Source organism: Theropithecus gelada, chromosome 19 (assembly GCF_003255815.1).
Source record: "Theropithecus gelada isolate Dixy chromosome 19, Tgel_1.0, whole genome shotgun sequence".
Lineage (NCBI taxonomy): Eukaryota > Metazoa > Chordata > Mammalia > Primates > Cercopithecidae > Theropithecus > Theropithecus gelada.
The window spans coordinates 18510878-18529283 of NC_037687.1; the positions used below are offsets into that span (position 1 = coordinate 18510878).

The 18406-nt window shown below is 56.1% G+C and overlaps 3 protein-coding genes across 12 annotated transcripts in view; 1 reads left to right on the forward strand and 2 right to left on the reverse strand.

Annotated features, from left to right (window-relative positions):
- Positions 1–4725, reverse strand: part of COPE (coatomer protein complex subunit epsilon) — a 24515-nt gene extending 19790 nt beyond the window's left edge. For 4 of the 6 annotated variants that reach the window (XR_003116924.1, XM_025368432.1, XM_025368430.1 and 1 more), the window contains exon 1: positions 434–681. Coding sequence is in view for 5 of the 6 variants with exons in the window: in XM_025368432.1 (XP_025224217.1) it covers positions 434–559 (126 nt within the window). In the remaining variant the exon portion in view is untranslated. Of the gene's footprint in view, positions 1–433; positions 682–4713 lie in introns of those variants that run through there. The other 2 variants (XM_025368428.1, XM_025368431.1) reach the window with 2 other exon arrangements.
- DDX49 (DEAD-box helicase 49) lies at positions 748–10199 on the forward strand. The gene is made up of 13 exons (XM_025368421.1): positions 748–1062; positions 1964–2087; positions 3069–3154; positions 3249–3370; positions 3731–3918; positions 4008–4148; positions 5602–5677; positions 5992–6068; positions 6251–6348; positions 7872–7946; positions 9342–9430; positions 9541–9612; positions 9703–10199. The coding sequence occupies exons 1-13, from the start codon at positions 948–950 to the stop codon at positions 9889–9891; spliced, it is 1452 nt and encodes a 483-aa protein (XP_025224206.1). The 5' UTR covers positions 748–947; the 3' UTR covers positions 9892–10199.
- Positions 10200–10752: 553 nt separating this feature from the next.
- Positions 10753–18406, reverse strand: part of HOMER3 (homer scaffold protein 3) — a 12223-nt gene continuing 4569 nt past the window's right edge. For 3 of the 5 annotated variants that reach the window (XM_025368423.1, XM_025368422.1, XM_025368425.1), the window contains 6 exons: positions 15371–15478; positions 14096–14217; positions 13148–13304; positions 12682–12798; positions 12498–12584; positions 10755–11185 (listed from right to left, as the gene is read on the reverse strand). In XM_025368423.1, coding sequence (XP_025224208.1) covers positions 10994–11185; positions 12498–12584; positions 12682–12798; positions 13148–13304; positions 14096–14217; positions 15371–15478 — 783 coding nt within the window. In that variant the 3' untranslated portion in view covers positions 10755–10993. Of the gene's footprint in view, positions 11186–12416; positions 12585–12681; positions 12799–13147; positions 13305–14095; positions 14218–15370; positions 15479–18406 lie in introns of those variants that run through there. The other 2 variants (XM_025368426.1, XM_025368427.1) reach the window with 2 other exon arrangements.

The window sequence follows — 18406 nt, forward strand, 5'->3', positions numbered from 1 at the left end:
ACGAAGGATGAATGAATGAATGGTTAAGCTCTGAGAGAAATAACCAGGATCGGTGGGCAGGGAAACGTCCCTCTCTGAACTGTAGGGTTCTCATCCGTAAAATGAGGATAAACAACAGTCTCCACCTCACGGGAACTGAACGTATGGCTGGACAAAAAACACTTACTGTAACTACAGTGGCATAAACACCTCCCTTACTCAAAACGCCTTCAACGGCGCAGAGCGAGCGCTGTACGAGTGAGCAGTACCGTAAACTGTTACTGCTCTGGGTTCTGTCATGGGACAGTGATTACTCCTCACTGAACTGTGAAGAAGTGCCCAAAAAACGCGAGAAGAAAAGGGAAAGTTTTTAGATGCAGAACACAGCTCGCAGCCACCAGGAAGCGTCCTCCGCCTCCGCCCCCAGCGTCCCCGCGCCCCTGCGCGGCCGCACCTTCACCCGCTGCGCCTCGTTTATGCACTGCTGGTAGCTGCCGATGTAGAAGGCGTTCTTCACGTCGAACAGCTCATCCACCTCCCCGGAGCCGCCGGACGCCGGGCCGGGGGCCGGAGGCGCCATGTCGCTGTCTTCTCACCCGCTCCTCTTCCTGAAAGACACGTCGGCCGGAAGCAAGACACCTTCACGGGCACGCTGGGAAATGTAGTTTACTTTTTCCGAGTGGCGGCGAAGTAAGCCAATGGGAAGCTCCACAATGATAAGCAAGGGGGCGGGAGACGTAAGTGCGTCACGCAGGGCATCTCGGGAATTGTAGTGTGTTTCTGCAAGCCAATGGGATCCGGGGAAACATGATAAGGATGCGGTCGAGGCTGGGAATGGGCTGAGGGAGCTGGAGAAGGTGGGACCACGCAGGAGGCAGATCCAATAAACAGGAAGCGTTTTCTCGTGACGTCGTCGGCGCGCGCCGGAAGCGCGGATCACACGGGCCCCCACACGGCTGGTCACAAGGATGTCAGGCTTCGCGGAGCTCGGGCTGTCGTCGTGGCTAGTGGCACAATGTCAGCAGCTGGGTTTGAAGCAGCCCACGCCTGTGCAGCTCGGCTGCATTCCCGCCATCCTGGAGGGTGAGTATGGCTCGGTGCCTTCCCCAAGAGGCGTCTCCGCTCCTCTCGACCCCTTTCCCTTCTCGCAACCTTTGCTCATTCCGGTTCCACGAGGCGAGGGGTAACCTCCGGCGTTACAGGAGATCCGGGGTTCCGGAGGCCGACTGGACAGTGTTGGCATTTAGCTTGCATGACCGACTTGCTTTATGTCCGTACACAACTGATGTAATCTCTGAAATTTTCATAGTCTCAGCACAGGGAGGGTTTGATGAATGACTAATCCATAGTATCGCAAAATCCTGCAGACCTGGTACTGCTATTTTTATTTTACAAATAGAAGTTGAGGCTGTCAAAATTGCTGGTAGATCCAGGACTCCTTGGTCCTGTGATTGCTCCTCTAGGAGCACGTCTTCTCTCTGCTCCTCTAGCCCAACCCAGTTTGGCCATTAAAGAGAGGCCCACAGGAAGCCCAAGATGTGACAAGTCAGGGATTAAATAAACAAATGAAGGGGTCAGCAGGGAGCACAAGATGCCTATGAGGGAAGGGAATTCTGGGTTCCCCAAGTTCATGTGCTCCTGGAGGGAGTTAGAATGAGGTGGTGGGAAGCTGTGGGCATCTCAGGTCAAATGGATATGTGTTCCAGTCCAGCCTGCTCCTCACTGGCTGTGTGTCCTGGGCAGGTCTCTGAAACCCAGTTTTCCTTTCTGTTAAATGGAGACGATAATGGTCTCCCCTTCCTAGGATTTGTCAGTTGTCAGTGGAAAGTGGTCAGTATGCCCAGAATGGAAAAGGCTTACTGGCACACAGGACTTGACGCACAGTGATTGCTCACTAAACGCTTTGTAAGCTGTTGTACACTGTGCCCAGTGGAATGGCTGTCCACACATGGAGGGTATTGATGCTGCTTTGTCCTCAACCCAGGTCGAGACTGCTTGGGCTGTGCCAAGACAGGCAGTGGGAAGACAGCAGCGTTTGTCCTTCCCATCTTGCAGAAGCTTTCTGAGGATCCCTATGGCATCTTCTGCCTCGTCCTGACACCCACCAGGTGAGCCCCCAGCAGGCCTCCTGAGTATGGGTTAACCAGCTGTGTTCTCTTGGGCAAGCACCTTTCCCTCTCTGAGCGCCCTTTTCCCACGTGTGAGATGAGGACGAAAATCTTGCTACCTGCTTCTTAGGGGTCCTGCAGAATTAAACAAGATGGCCCGGGTGCAGTGGCTCACACCTGTAATCCCAGCACTTTGGGAGCTCCAGGTGAGCGGATCACTTGAGGCCAGGAGTTCGAGACTAGCCTGACCAACATGGAGAAATCCCATCCTTACTAAAAATACAGAAAAATTAGCTGGGCATGGTAGTGCATGCTTGTAATCCCTGCTACTCAGGAGGCCAAGACAGGAGAATTGCTTGAACCCAGGAGGCGGAGGTTACGGTGAGCCAAGATCACGCCATTGCACTGTAGCCTGGGCAAGAAGAGCAAAACTCCGTCAGAAAGAAAGAGAGAAAGGGAGGAAGGGAGGAAGGGAGGAAGGGGCAGGCAGCAGAAAGGGTATTGGGGCCTGGGCATATTGGAGCCAGTTTGAGAAAGGCCTTGAATGCCAGGCGGAGGGTTAGAATTGATTCTGGGTGTATGTGAGCAGCAAAGGTCATGGGCCAGGGAGAGGCTAGGACAGAGTTGGTTGGGGACAGAGGAGAGGAGAGGAGGCTGATGCTTGAGACCCTCTGGCTGAGGCAACTGGCTGGTGGTGAGGCCACTGCTGAGAGGCAAACTGGGGGAAGGCGCGGGTTTGGGGTAGGAAGAGATGCTGAGGCCAGTTTGGGTTGGGCTGATGAGGAGGGATGTTCCAGGCTGAGCCTGGTGAGGGGGCAGGGGCCACAACAGCCTCCAAGGCTCAGCATCAGAGCCTTTGTGAACAGGACTGGGCAAGTCAGGAGCCTGGGGGCTCAGGGAGGAATGCTGGGGATGGAGAGGGGAATGCGGGGCAGGCCCAGAACCACTACCTGACCCAGCCTGGCCCCTTCACACCCACAGGGAGCTGGCCTACCAGATCGCAGAGCAGTTCCGGGTCCTGGGGAAGCCTCTAGGGCTGAAAGACTGCATCATCGTCGGTGGCATGGGTACGGGGGCTGGGAGGCGGGGGAAGCCCCAGCATGGGACCTCAGCAGCTTTGGACCACCCGCCCAGCCCTGCCTCTCATACTCTGTCTCCCAGACATGGTGGCCCAGGCACTGGAGCTCTCCCGGAAACCGCATGTGGTCATCGCCACACCAGGGCGCCTGGCAGATCACCTGCGCAGCTCCAACACTTTTAGTATAAAGAAGATCCGCTTCCTGGTGAGTTCGCCCCGCCCCTGCAGACTTCAGGAGCTGGGCTCGGAGCCTCCAGTCCCAGCATCAGAGCCTGGGGCACCATGTTATCCATTTAGGAAACGTATGTTCCTTAGACTTTCCAGTAAAATGCTAGGAACAGTGACAAGGACCATTCAAGGACCAAAAAGAGGGGCCCCATTCCTAGCAGTGTTATTTGGGGGTAGGGCCTTGCGAGACTTGGGTGAGGGGCAGGCCTCCCTTGGAAGGAGGGTACTCCAGGGCCTAGGATCCATGTCCACGCCTCTCAAAGAGGCCTGTTTCAGGGGTGGCCAAGACCCGGGGTCATGGACGACACCCTCACCCCTGCCCCCACTGGCACGGCAGGTGATGGACGAGGCAGACCGGCTGCTGGAACAGGGCTGCACTGACTTCACCGTCGACCTGGAAGCCATCCTGGCGGCTGTGCCGGCCCGCAGGCAGACACTGCTGTTCAGCGCCACGCTGACCGACACACTCCGGGAGCTACAGGGCCTGGCCACCAACCAGCCCTTCTTCTGGGAGGCACAGGCCCCGTGAGTCCGCAGCCCAAACAGTGTGGGGAGGGCAGCTCTATCCTACAGGCAGGGACACTGAGGCGTGCGGTCTACCTGTCCATCCCCAGGGTGAGCACCGTGGAGCAGCTGGACCAGCGCTACCTGCTGGTGCCCGAGAAGGTCAAGGACGCCTACCTGGTCCACCTGATCCAGCGCTTCCAGGATGAGCATGAGGACTGGTCCATTATCATCTTCACCAACACGTGCAAGTGAGCGGGGCTCGCCTCTCCCCTCCCACCGCCCTTCAAAGGAGGAGGTGGCCCAGCGTCTTGGGTCTGGGACACAGTCTCAGCTCTGCTCAGCCTGGAGGTCACGGGGGCTTTCCTCAAGGAGCCAAGGTCACCCCATCTGAAGGTGCAGCCAGGCTTTGGGGTTCCTCAGACCAGCCCTTGATGGAAGGTCCAGGAAACCCCTGCAAGTGTCTGTTTGAGCAGCCCATTTGCTGTGTTCTGGGGGTGTCACTGAGCTTTCCTGGGCCTCTAGTCCCATCTCAGAGGAAGCTGTGACAACTAACAGGCCTGGTGTGCATCTGCGCAGACAGAGAGCCCTGGGGAGGGCCGTTCACATCTTCTCCATTGAGCTGTTTGGGAAGATACTGAGAAGCTGGAGACTCTTCCAGCATGAGCCAGGATAGAAGGGCAGAAGTCAAGGCGCTTTAAATGCGTTACCTCCCAGAAGAGGAAAGTTGGGACTGGGCGCAGTGGCTCCCGCCTGTAATCCGGGCACTCTGGGAGGCTGAGGTAGGCGGATCACCTGAGGTCAGGAGTTCGAGACCAGCCTGCCCAATGTGGTGAAACTTTATCTCGACTGAAAATACAAAAATTAGCCAGGCATGGTGGTGAGCACCTGTAGTCCCAACTACTGTGGAGGGTGAGGTGGGTGAATCACTTGAACCTGGTAGGTAGAGGTTACAGTGAGCCGAGATGGTGCCACTGCACTCCATCTTGGGGGACAGAGCGAGACTGTCTCAGGAAAAAAAAGAAAAGTTTGGCTATAGGGTGGCTGTCAGGCACGGCAGGATCCAGCAGCTTACGTGATGGTCCCCATCCTTTCTCCCTATGCCCTTGTTTCTACTCTGTTTTCCTCTGCTGGCTCCTTCTCGGCCTTCTTGGTAACAGCGACCACCCCTAGCAAGTCAGTTTCCAGCCCTGCAGTCCCAGGGCCAACTCTTGTCAGTTCCAGCTCCAGGGAGGGATCAGCAGAGAGTATATCAGGCAGGCAAGGCCTGTGCCAACCCTCATCCTGCCTCTTTTTTTTTTTTTTTGAGAGTTTCATGCTGTCCCCCAGGCTGGAGTGCAATGGCGCACTCTCACCTCACTGCAACCTTGCCTCCTGGGTTAAATTCTCCTGCCTCAGCCTCCTGAGTAGCTGGGGCTACAGTCATGCACCACCATGCCCGGCTAATTTTTGTATTTTTAGTAGAGACGGGGTTTTGCCGTGTTGGACAGGCTGGTCTTGAACTCCTGGCCTCAAGCGATCCACCCGCCTCAGCCTCCCAAAGTGCTGGGATTACAGGCGTGAGCCACCATGCTTGGCCTGCTGCCTCTCCTTTGTAAGCTTCATGGGGCCACTGTGCTAGGTGTCTCAGGGGCGGGTGGGGGCAGGAACACCTTCCCAGAACCTGAGAGCTGGAGGGATTGACAGGCCCATCCTTCCCGCCAGGACCTGCCAGATCCTGTGCATGATGCTGCGCAAATTCAGCTTCCCCACCGTGGCTCTGCACTCCATGATGAAGCAGGTGAGGCGACCCCGGGGCCCGCCAGCCTCACCCTGGGACACCTCCCGGCCTCAGACATCGGCCCCGATCCTTCCTTCTGCCGGGCGCCTTCTTCCTGCCGCCTGGTCTCTTCTGGTCCCAAAATATCGCAGCTCACGAGGCCCTCCCTGACCACATCTCTTTTAGCCGTCGTTCATTTGTCCCGGTCTGACTTCTCATGGCCACCTTCCTCAATGGACGGCTAGGGGACTGTCCCGGCCTCCACCCTGTCCCCAGGCCTCACACGGAAAACCCTGCCTTCACTCATTCCCAATTTTCTTCCCAACCCCGTGCAGAAAGAACGCTTTGCCGCCCTAGCCAAGTTCAAGTCCAGCATCTACCGGATCCTGATCGCAACAGACGTGGCCTCCCGGTGAGCAGCCCCCAGTCCCCTGCCAAGGGCACTCCCTCGTTTACTACAAGGCCCCACGGATGAGAAGGCTGGCCTCAGGCATGTCAGGCAGCCCCAGCCTCCCTGCTGAATGACCCTGGGTGAGTCCTAGCCTCGGTTTCGCCACATGGACAGTGGAGCTGACCAGCCACGTCTCCCTCCAGGGGCCTGGATATCCCTACAGTACAGGTGGTCATCAACCACAACACCCCCGGGCTCCCCAAGATCTACATCCACCGAGTTGGCCGGACGGCCCGTGCAGGTGAGTGGTGGAGGGGGAGGCCGGGCCTTGGGCCCCTGTCCCTCCAGCCTGCCCAGCAAATTCAGGTGGTAGGACGTGGGTAGGGTGCAGCCCACAGATGAGAGCTACTCGGGGCCATGTTTGCAAGTTGGGGAGTTGTCCTTTCTGAAGCAAAGGTGAATCCCAGCTACTCGGGAGGCTGAGGCAGGAGAATCACTTGAACCCAGGAGGTTGCAGTGAGCTGAGATCGCACCATTGCACTCCAGCCTGGGCAAAAAGAGCAAAACTCTGTCTCAAAAAAAAGAAAGCGTAGGGTAGGGTAGGGTAGGGTAGAATGCCAGGCGCAGTGGCTCACGCCTGTAATCTCTGCACTTTTGGAGTCCGAGGCAGGCAGATCACAAGGTCAGGAGTTCGAGCCCAGCCTGGCCAACATGGTGAAACCCTGTCTCTACTAAAAATACAAAAAAATTAGCCAGGTGTGGGAGAGGGCGCCCGTAATCCCAGCTACTCAGGAGGCTGAGGCAGGAGAATTGCTTGAACCTGGGAAGCGGAGGTTGCAGTGAACAGAGATTGCACGATTGCATTCCAGCCTGGGTGACAGTGCAAGACTCTGTCTCAAAAAGTAACTAACTAAATAAATAAGTAAATAAAGGCCGGGCGTGGTGGCTCACGCCTGTAATCCCAGCACTTTGGGAGGCAGATCACGAGGTCAGGAGATCGAAACCATCCTGGCTAACATGGTGAAACCCCATCTCTACTAAAAATACAAAAAATTAGCCGGGCATGGTGGCGGGCGCCTGTAGTCCCAGCTACTCGGGAGGCTGAGGCAGTAGAATGGCATGAACCTGGGAGGCAGGGCTTGCAGTGAGCTGAGATCGTGCCACTACACTCCAGCCTGGGCAATGGAGTGAGACTCTGCCTCAAAAAAAAAAAAAAAAAAGAAGTAAATAAAAATATAAAGCAAACGCCAGTGAGGTGCTGCCTTCACCCAAGCCAGGTGATGAACTGAGCAGCGTGGGGCTGCCTCCTGGGAGGGTGCACATAGAGCCCCAGCCCCTACTACTTGCTGCTGCCTCGTCAGGGAGGGCCATGGTGTCCCTGAGATGCTCTCACTTCTCGAGACAGGAAAGATGTGGTTGCTGGGGTCAAACTGGGCCTGGACCTTCTATCCTGACCCTGTAGTGCTGGGCAGGTCACTTCCGCTCCCCAGACCTCACATGGCGGATAATGAGAACAGTGACGTCCATGTGGGTCTGCCATGAGGGTCCCGGACCTTGTCCGCCATCAGTGCAGTTTCGGCCCTAGTCACCTAACTGCTGTTTAAGGCCAGACCGGCAGAACTGCCTCTCGCCAGCGACCTGTCCTCCACACAGAGGTCTTGCTTGGGGTCAAGCCCAGACACTCTGGGCTGATCCCTCCCAATCCCAAGCCCTTGTTCAGCATCTCCAGGAGGACCCCTGAGTTGCGTAGCTATCAGGATCTGCCCTTATTCGCCCCATGTCCTGACCCCCAGCACATAGCAGATAACTGGCACATCCCCACAGGGCGGCAGGGTCAGGCCATCACGCTGGTGACACAGTACGACATCCATCTGGTGCACGCCATTGAGGAGCAGATCAGTGAGTGGGGTGGAGGGGTGGGTGGAGGAGGGGGGGCGGGGTGGGCAGAGATGGGTGCCTCAGGGTGAGACCCATTTGTCCCTGTCAGACACAAGCCAGCCTGCTCCCATGAGCAGATTTAGGCTGGGCTTCCTTCCCTAGGCACCCCCAAAAGAAGTTCTTTTGCCCATTTATTGAAACAAACTTCCCATAGTTGCCGCCAGCAGCTGAAAGCCACATGAGTCAGGAGGGGACTTGTGTTTCTCAGACTGTGGTGTGTGGAAGGCCCCTGAGATGTCAGAGGCCCCACTGACAGGGCCTGGGCCTGCTAAAAACCTCTAGGAGTAGTTTCATACGCAGCCAAGACAGAGACACTTCCTAAGGTATCTCTGATCACTGCATAGACTGTCCTAAAATTTAGAAACAATTGGACTTGGCCAGGCACGGTGGCTCACACCTGTAATCCTAGCACTTTTGAGAGGCCGAGGTGGGCGGATCACTTGAGCCCAGGAGTTGGAGACCAATCTGGGCAACATGGCGAAACCCTGTCTCTACTAAAAATACAAAAATTAGCCAGGTGTGGTGGCGCACGCGTGTAATCGCAGCTACTTGGGAGGGTGAGGCATGAGAATTGCTTGAACCCGGGAGGCAGAGGTTGCAGTGAGCCGAGATCGCGCCATTGCACTCCAGCCTGGGGGACACTGAGACTCTGTCTCAAAGAAAAAAAAAAAAAAAAACATCTGGACTTGAAGGCCAGGCGCGGTGGCTCACACCTGTAATCCCAGCACTTTGGGAGGCCGAGGTGGGTGAATCGCTTGAGCCCAGGAGTTTGAGATCAGCCTGGGCAACATGGAGAAACCCTGCCTCTCCAAAAAAATACAGAAACTGGCCAGGCATGGTGGCGCACGCCCGTAGTTCCAGCTACTCAAGAGGCTGAGGTTGGAAAATTGCTTGAGCAGAGGCTATAGTGAACTGTGATTGAGCCATCACACTCCAGCGTGGGTGACAGAGTAAGACCCTGTCTTCAAAAAAAGAGAAAGCAAGAAATATCTGGATTTCAAAGGACACTGTTTCCAAGAAATCAATATTCATGGTTAAACTCATAATGCTGCTAACACCAAAAAATAAAAAAAGGGAGGCTGAGGCACGAGAATTGCTTGAACCCGGGAGGTGGAGGTTGCAGTGAGCCGAGATAGTGCCACTGCACTCCAGCTTGGGCGACAGTGAGACTGAAAGACAGCAGTCCATACCTTCCTTAGCTCAGAAATCCCTGATCTTGCCCACCTGGCCCTTACCTGATATGACCCCAGATGGCCTTGCATACCCCACAGCATGGGGAACTCACTACTTGGCTGAACTCCCACTCCATGGCACGTCTCCTCCCCACCCCCACCCCCGGCTTTACTGTCCCCATAGAGAAGAAGCTAGAGGAATTCTCCGTGGAAGAGGCCGAGGTGCTGCAGATCCTCACGCAGGTCAACGTGGTGCGAAGAGAGTGTGAGATCGTGAGTGTCGGAGGCGGGCGGGGACTAAAGTGCTCTCCGGAGCCGGTGGTGCTCCCTTCCAGGTGGGGCCTCCATGACCGGCATCTCCTTACCCCGCTTCCCTCCACCAGAAACTGGAGGCGGCCCACTTTGATGAAAAAAAGGAGATCAACAAACGGAAGCAGCTGATCCTGGAGGGGAAGGTGAGGGCTGAGCCCACAGGTAGGGGTGGGTGGCTAGGTTCCCTGGGTGGGGTCGCCAGCTCAGCCGTCCCCTGGTCCTCTCTGTACCAGGATCCTGACCTGGAGGCCAAGCGCAAGGCCGAGCTGGCCAAGATCAAGCAGAAGAACCGGCGCTTCAAGGAGAAGGTGGAGGAGACGCTGAAGCGACAGAAGGCCGGCAGGGTTGGCCACGAGGGGCGTCCACCCAGGGCCCCACCTGGGTCCCACTCAGGCCCAGTCCCCTCCCAGGGCCCTGCCTGAGCCCCACACAGCCATCTGCCCGGTCCTGGACTCTTCTATGGAGCTGAGGGTCGGAGGAAACTTCCTTGGGGGCAGCGGCCCTTCCTGGGGGCCTACCCAGTGCCCCGCAGTGGAACCCGTGGGCGCTCGTGTTGTGCGGGCCCTGCTCCTCTGCCCCGAAACCACTGGCTGGCCCCCTCCCTGAGCCTTGGCCAAGATTCAGGCTGCAGAGGAAGAAAGAACATGGCGGAGGTTGTGACCCCGACCCAAGGTCACCCCTTAGGGGTGCCGCATACAGGAGGTGCTCAATAAACGGGTCTTTTGACTTAGTCTCACTTTGGAAGAGCAAGGGGACAGGAGAGGTGGGGTGCGGCTGCCGGTGCTTCACGTCTGTTTCCACCAGGCAGGCCCTAAGTTTTGCAGACAAACCACCTGCTCGAATGACCATGGGATTTCAGGTCCTGGAGCCCCTCTCTGGGCTTCCAGTTTCCTCCTCCGGAGAATGGGCATAGCAACTGTCCTGCTCTCCAGAGGCGGCTGTGAGGTTTCAGTGAGGTCAGTCCTGTGCCGAATGGGCGTGGCTATGTGCCTCCCTGACCACCCACCTGGCCACATCTGGGGGTTGTAGCCAGAGTGAAGGGGCCATGAAAGTCCAAACTTGGCCAGACAACATGGGCTAAGCCCAAGGGGACAGGCAGAGAGACACCAGAGCCACGTTCCTGGTTGTGTGACCTGGGCACCCCCCCCTCGGACTCCACGTCTCACCCTTCATCTGCAAGTGGCTTACAACTGCCACATGGTTGCAGGGGCACCCAAAAAGGCAGGGAAAGGGGCCGGCGATACGTTAGGTGCCCAGATACCCACATACAACACACACACACAGCCACGCTTAGAAATGTAATCTGGGGATCTAGAAATCCTACACAATGAGAAGCTCAAAAACAGCCCCCAAGCTGCCAACAGCCAGAGCCAGCTGGGGCCCACCCCAGCCCAGCCCGGCCCGGCCCACCCAGGGCTAAGTTGGGACCCCCAGTCCCTTTCCAGGACAAATGGGTCCAACTATGCTGCCTGCAGCCTGGCCCACATCCCAGGCCGGAATCGTTCATGGAAAACCAGCCCCGGCTCAGGGCGCAGCCTCAGCCAGGCGGGCCAGGCCCTCACGCAGCTCACTCAGCTCAAACAGCCTGACGTCCAGCAGCTGTGCCGCCCGGCCCACCTCCGCCCGCGCCCGCTCCCGCTCCGCCCGTGCCTCCTCCAGGCTGCGCTCCGTCGCCCGCAGCTGGTGTTCCAGTTCCGCATTGCGGGTCTCCAGGTCCTGCCAGGAAAGGGTGGGCAGGGTTGGGGGCCCCAACAAATCACCAGTTCTGCCCGAGGCGTCCAGAGTCTGACCACCTTCATGTCCCTCTTCTGCCCAAAGCCATCCTAGGGCACCCATCACACCAGGAATCAAATGCACACACCCCCACCCCACCCCCAGGGGCCCAGTTTCTGCCTCATTTCTAAGAAACAGGGTTTTGCTCTGTTGCCCAAGCTGGAGTGCAGTGGCACCATCCTAGCTCACTGCAGCCTTCAACTCCTGGGCTCAAGCAACTCTCCCACCCCAGCCTCCCAAGTAGCTAGGAATACAGGTGTAAGGGAAGAAGGTCCTTTAACATCTGAACTTACTGGACTCACAAGAAGTGCCCCTGAGCTAGGTGGCTCACACCTGTAATCCTAGAACTTTGGGAGGCAGAGGCAGGTGGATCCCCAGAGGTCAGGAGTTCAAGACCAGCCTGGCCAACACGGTAAAGCCCCATCTCTACTAAAAATACAAAAATCAGCTGGGCATGGTGGTGCGCACCTGTAGTCCCAGCTACTCTGGAGGCTGAGTCAGGAGAATCGCTTGAGCCCAGGAGGCAGAGGTTGCAGTGAGCTGAGATCATGCCACTGCACTCCAGCCTGGGTGACATAGTGAGACTCTTTGTCTCAAAATTAAAAAAAAAAAGTGCCTCATGAACATTTCTCACATAAAGTCTTTGGCAAAAGCCAAGCCAAGGCCAGGCGCAGTGGCTCACGCCTGTCATCACAGCACTCTGGGAGGCCGAGGCGAGCAAATCATGAGATCAGGAGTTCGAGACCAGCCTGGTCAACATGGAGAAACCCTGTCTCTACTGAAAATACAAAAAATTAGCTGGGTGTAGTGGCAGGTGCCTGTAATCCCAGCTACTCAGGAGACTGAGGCAGGAGAATCTCTTGAACCCAGGAGGTGGAGGTTGCAGTGAGCTGAGATCGTGCCATTGCACTCCAGCCTGGGCGACAGAGCGCGACTCCATCTAGAAGAATTAGAAAAAAAAAAGCCAAGCCAAGCCAGACCTGGTTCCAGTGCAGGCTCTGTGACCTCAGGCTGAGAAGAGGAGGAATTGACGGGGTCTGGCATGGCAATGCAGCAGGGACTCAAACATTGCTTGTTGAACCCATAGATGGATATGAAACTGTACCAATAGCCACTGTTCACACGGCACCTGCTGGGCATCAGGCCTTCCACGGGCCTGGGCCTCCCAATACTCTATCGTCTTAGGTAGATATCATCCTGACTGTTGAGGTGACTGTCACCCACCGTCACCCCACCTCCTGCTGCCCACACACACCTGCACCTTCTGCTGAGTCTCCTCACGCTCGGCAGCCTCCGGGGCCTCACGGGGCCCCCCAGTCTGACTCTTCAGGGTCTGAATCTCCTAGAGGAAAACAGTTCCTAGGGTCTGTTGCGGGGGTCCTGGCTTTCCCGCAGGAGGTGAGGGAAAGTGAGGCCCGGGAAGCATATTTGGCACTCACCTGGTCCTTGGTTTGCACCAGAGCTTCCAGCTGCTCCAGTGACTGGCCCTGGCCCGGCCCCTCCTTCTCGCTGGCCGGGGTCACCTCTGAAGCTGCCTGGGCCTCCAGCTCAGCCACCTGTGGGACAGGAATAGCAGCCCCTGACGCCCCCGTCTGCACTCTCCCTTGCTCCCCCAACCTCTAGGAAATCTGCCTCCTGTCTGGCCACTCCCAGGACCAAGCACCCAACTCCCTTGGTTGGTGCCACCACCCCCTCTGCACAGCTTGGACTTCAGGGTCTGATCACCCTCTGAGGTTGGCATTGTCTCAGACCCATTTTACAGAGCAAGAAACTGAGGCTGGGTCAGTGACCTGCTGAGGTCACACAGCCAGTCCATGAACCCAGGGCAGATGGGAACTGCGGAGGCGCGGCCTCCACAGTTGCCCGTCCAGGTGGGGGGTCTCTCAGACGGAGGGGTATCCTCACCCGCTGCCGTAGCCGCTCGGCCTCTGCACGCTGAGCCTCCAGCTGCTGCCTCCACTGGGCTGCGGCGGCGTTGGCCTCTCGCAGGGCGCCTGCCAACTTGTTGTTGCTGTCCTGCAGCGCGAAAAACTCGGCCTCCCACTGTACCTCGCCTACGGAGCTGCGGGGACACGAGGGTCGGCAGGGGGTGACATCGGGCTTGAGGGTGAAATCAGGGCAATGCTAGCCTGGGACGGGGACAGGGGTGGGATAGCTCTGAGCTTAGGTCAGGGCCAAGGCTGGCGAGGATGCAGAGTCGGGCGCGAGGTTGGACCAGTGGGCGGGGCCAGGGTGGGGTGGCACTGGGTTGGGGGCGGAGTCAGCAGCAATGCTGGGCTGGGGGGGTGGCCATGGGTGGGTGGTGCTAGGCTGGGGCGGAGTCACGGGCAATGCTGGGCTAGGAGGCGGGGCCAGAGGTGGGGTAGCTCTGGGGTGGGGGACTGAGTCAGGGCCACGCAAGGCTGGGGACGTGGCGACACTGAGCGCTGAGCCTGGGGATGGGACAGTCCCGCAAAAGCAGAGTCTTGTCGAGGACCGAGTCAAAGAAGGGGGCACGTGGAATCTACCCAGTGACACTGTCGGAATGGCGGGGGAGGGATGGGAGTTTGGGGAGTCAGCCGATAGGGGCGTGGTCGGGGTGGGGAGGCGCCCCAGGGTTATCCTAAACCCAGAGAGGCATAGACTGGGCGAGGTTAGCAGCGAGACAGGGGTGGGGTCAATACGGAGGGGCGTGGCTAACGCAGGGTAGGGGCGGGGTCGGCTCTGGATGGGGCAGCATCCAGATCCTCATCCCCTTCCCCAGGTCTTGGGTCCACAGTTAGATCCTTGGCACTCCCTTGGCTTCCGAGAACCGCCTCCTCATCCCCCACCCCGACCCCCGCCCCTGCCACGCCCTCAAGTCCCGCCCCTCACCCCTCAGACAGCATCTTCTTTAGCCGCTCGCGCTCTGTGGGGCCGGGGGCATCAGCGCTCTGGCTGCGGAACAGTTTTTCCTCGCCGGGGCCGTTGGCACTGACGAGGGGGCTCGGGGGCACCTGTGCATGGGGAAGAGTAGGTCACGACCCCACATCAGCTGGGATCAAGGCTGATGTGACTGGGGTCGTCACATCGGGGGTCCAACTGACCTACGCACCCTAAGCAGGTCCTTCACAGCACAGGATCCAAGTGTGTCCCTCCCCACCTCATGCACCCTCCATGGCTCCCTATGGCCCCTAGGCTGGGAGTTCCATGCCCACGCCCTCAACCTTGCCTTCCTGGGCTTTCACCATCCCCAGGAGCAAGTCTGATGCAGGTTAGTCTAAACCAAGATACTTGGAACCTGTAAAGTAGGGGAGGGGGACAATCGAACAGCTCCCTGCTTTCCCTTCCCTGCGGCCGAACTTCAACATCCCGTTTAGGATGTCAGCAGGAAGTCCAGCCCAGGCTGAATCCGTATTTCAGGAGCAACCCCACTGCCTGGACCACTGGCTTTGAGAGTAGACAGAGTCCAGCCTGCTTTTTTTCATCTCTGCAACCCCTCTGCACAGCCCTGGACCTGGTACCCAGCAGGTGCTCAATAAATAAAGCTGACTAAATTAATATGGGAAAACACGCAGGGATAGTTAGTTGTTCTGCCTCACACTTAGCCATTTCTTTCTTTCCTTTTTTTCTTTGAGACAGAGTCACACTCTGTCACCCAGGCTGGAGTGCAGTGGCGCAATCTCGGCTCACTGCAACCTCCACCTCCTGGGTTTACGCCATTCTCCTGCCTCAGCCTCCCGAGCAGCTGGGACCACAGGCGCCCACCACCATCCCCGGCTAATTTTTTTTTTTTAGTAGAGATGGGGTTTCATGATGTTAGCCAGGATGGTCTCGATCTCCTGACCTCGTGATCCGCCCACCTCGGCCTCCCAAAGTGCTAGGATTACAGGTGTGAGCCACCGCACCCGGCCTGAGCTGGTCTTGCTACCGGGACCTACTGGGTGCATCCCGCCGGCCCCAGGCAAGGTCCAGACCCTCTATGACACACTCCACACCCCTCCTCCGTGGTCCCTGCCATGGGTCTAACTTTAGGTCATCTGGAAGCATTGGGTCTTGAGGACCAGCACAGTGCCCCGGTCTCCCAATATCAAGGTCCCCCAATATCCGTTGAGCACCTGGCTGACTCACAGGTGCCCAGGCAGGCATAGGAGAGTAGGGAGTGCTGACCTGGTGGGAGGCGAGCCCCAGGGCTGGACTGGTGAGCTCCCCGCCATCCTGAGATTTCTCCCTGGCCAGCCTGGCTGCTTCCTTCACCTCCTGGAACTTCTCAGCAAACTAAGGGAGTGGGGAGGAAAAGACAGTAAAACCCCAGTCCATCCTCCCAAACACGTCACCATCACCCAGTGACAGCCCCGCAACTTCTGAACTGTACCCATCCCCTTATCACACACCTTGGAAGAAGGAAAGTTTGAAGAATGATAAACCACGGTGGGTGGGCAGGTGGCATGAGATCACAGAGGTGGCATTTAAATACATTGGGCCACACTGAGAAAGGGAAAGGAATTCCCGTTTCCTCTTTTTCTTTTTAGGAAAGGGTCTCACTTTGTCACCCAGGCTGGAGTGCAGTGGCATGATCTCGGCTCACTGCAGACTTGACCTCCCTGGCTCAAGTGACCCTTCTACCTTATCCCTCCACTAAGGAGCTGGGACTACAGGTGTGTGCTATCATGCCTGGCTAATTTTTTCTAGAGACGGGGTCTAGCCATGTTCCCCAGAATGGCCCTTTCCCTTTTTTTTTTTTTCAGATGGAGTCTCGCTCTGTTGTCCAAGCTGGAGTGCAGTGACATGATCTTGGCTCACTGCAGCGTCTGCCTCAGCCTCCTGAGTAGCTGGGATTACAGGCATGCACCACCATGCCTGGCTAATTTTCATATTTTTAGTAGAGATGGGGTTTCACCATATTGGCCAGGCTGGTCTTAAATTCCCGACTTGAAGTGATCCTCCTGCCTCAGCCTCCCAAAGTGCTGGGATTACAGGCACAGCACCCAGCGTTTTTTTGTTTTGTTTTGTTTTGTTTTGAGATGGAATCTCGCTCTGTCACCCAGGCTGGAGTGCAGTGGCACCACCTCGGCTCACTGCAACCTCCGCCTCCCAGGTTCAAGTGATTCTTCTGCCTCAACCTCCTGAGTAGCTGGGATTACAGGCCCGCACCACCACGCCTGGCTAATTTTTGTATTTTTAGTAGAGACGGGGTTTCACCATATTGGCCATGCTGGTCTCGAACTCCTGACCCCGTGATCCACCTACCTCGGCCTCCCAAAGTGTGAGAACGACAGGTATGAGCCAACACATTGGGCCCCTTTTCATCTTTATCAGGGCTATTTCAACAAAGACAGCCTGAGGTGGGTGCTAATCTGTCTTTAACACCTGTTATTATTCCTTTTTTTAAATTTTATTTTTTTAGGTCTCAGGCTCTGAGAGACATCGGAAGTCAATGAGAAAGTAGTCATCTCGTTCTTGTTTTTGTTGTATTAAATGCTTACATGTTTACATTTACCACCTATTTATGACAAGCAATACCAGTTTTCCAGTTAGAATAGGATATGTTTCCCCCCACACCCTGGTTTTAAAATAAATTTCCTTCGTTTAAAAATAATTTTTGGCCGGGCGCGGTGGCTCACACCTGTAATCCCAGCACTTTGGGAGGCCAAGGCGGGCAGATCACGAGGTCAGGAGATCGAGATCATCCTGGCTAACACCATCCTGGCTAACACGGTGAAACCCCGTCTCTACTAAAAGTACAAAAAATTAGCCGGGTGTGGTGGCAGACGCCTGTAGTCCCAGCTACCTGGGAGGCTGAGGCAGGAGAATGAAGTGAACCCAAGAGGCAGAGCTTGCAGTGAGCTGAGATTGGGCCACTGCACTCCAGCCTGGGCAACAGAGCAAGACTCCAACTCAAATAAAATAAAATAAAATAAATAAATAAATAAATTTTTTTTCAGGCTGGGTGCAGTGGCTCAGGTCTGCAATTCCAACACTTTGGGAGGCCGAGGTGGGTGGATCATTTGAAGTCAGAAGTTCGAAACCAGCATGGCCAACATGGTGAAACCCCGTCTCTACTAAAAACACAAAAATTAACCGGCCATGGTGGCAGGCACCTGTAATCCTAGTACTTGGGAGGCTGAGGCAGGAGAATTGCTTGAGCCCAGGAGGTGGAGATTGCAGCGAGCCGAGATTGTGCCATTGCACTCCAGCCTGGGGGACAAGAGCAAAACTCCGTCTCAAAAAATAAATAAATATATATATAAATAACTTTTTAGGCCGGGCACAGTGGCTCACACCTGTATTCCCAGCACTTTGGGAGCCTGAGGCAGGCAGATCACCTGAAGTCATGAGTTTGAGACCAGCCTGGCCAACATAGTAAAACCCTGTCTCTACTAAGAATACAAAAATTTAAAAAACAAAAATTTTATAAAAATACAAAAATTAGCCAGGTGTGGTATGTCTGTAATCCCAGCTACTTGGGAAGCTGAGGCAGGAGAATTGCTTGAACCTGAGGGGAAGAGGTTGCAGTGAGCCGAGATCAAGCCACTGCACTCCAGCCTGGCAACAGAGTTAGACTCTGTCTCCAAAAAAAAACAAAAAAAAAGACCTAAATTAGAAAGGTAAATTGTCCAGGTGCAGTGGCTCAAGCCTGTAATTCCAGCACTTTGGGAGGCCAGAGTGAGAGGCTCACTTGAGGCCAGGAGTCAAGAACAGTCTGGACAGCATAGTGAGATCCTGTCTCTACAAAAAATAAAAATAAGAATAAAGAATAAAGATATTAGCTAGGCATAGTGGCGTGTGCCTATAGTCTCAGCTACTCAGGAGGCTGAGGTGGGAGGATCCCTTGTGCCCAGGAGTTCGAGGCTTCAGTAAGTCATGATTACACTGTTTCACTCCAGCCTGGACAACAGAGCGAGATCTTGTTAAAAAAAAAAAAGACAGCACTTTGGGAGGCCGAGACGGGCGGATCACGAGGTCAGGAGATCGAGACCATCCTGGCTAACCTGGTGAAACCCCGTCTCTACTAAAAAATATAAAAAACTAGCCGGGCTTGGTGGCGGGCGCCTGTAGTCCCAGCTACTCAGGAGGCTGAGGCAGGAGAATGGCGTGAACCCAGGAGGCGGAGCTTGCAGTGAGCTGAGATCCAGCCACTGCACTCCAGCCTGGGTGACAGAGCAAGACTCCATCTAAAAAAAAAAAAAAAAAAAAAAAAAAAAT

What these genes read in the sequence shown, in the direction of transcription:
- DDX49 (XM_025368421.1), top strand. Translation starts at nt 948, where the DNA reads ATGTCAGGCTTCGCGGAGCTCGGGCTGTCGTCGTGGCTAGTGGCACAA. An exon ending in TGCACTCCATGATGAAGCAG is followed by an intron (nt 5,678 to 5,991) that starts GTGAGGCGACCC and finishes AACCCCGTGCAG; the next exon opens with AAAGAACGCTTTGCCGCCCT. An exon ending in TGGCCGGACGGCCCGTGCAG is followed by an intron (nt 6,349 to 7,871) that starts GTGAGTGGTGGA and finishes ACATCCCCACAG; the next exon opens with GGCGGCAGGGTCAGGCCATC.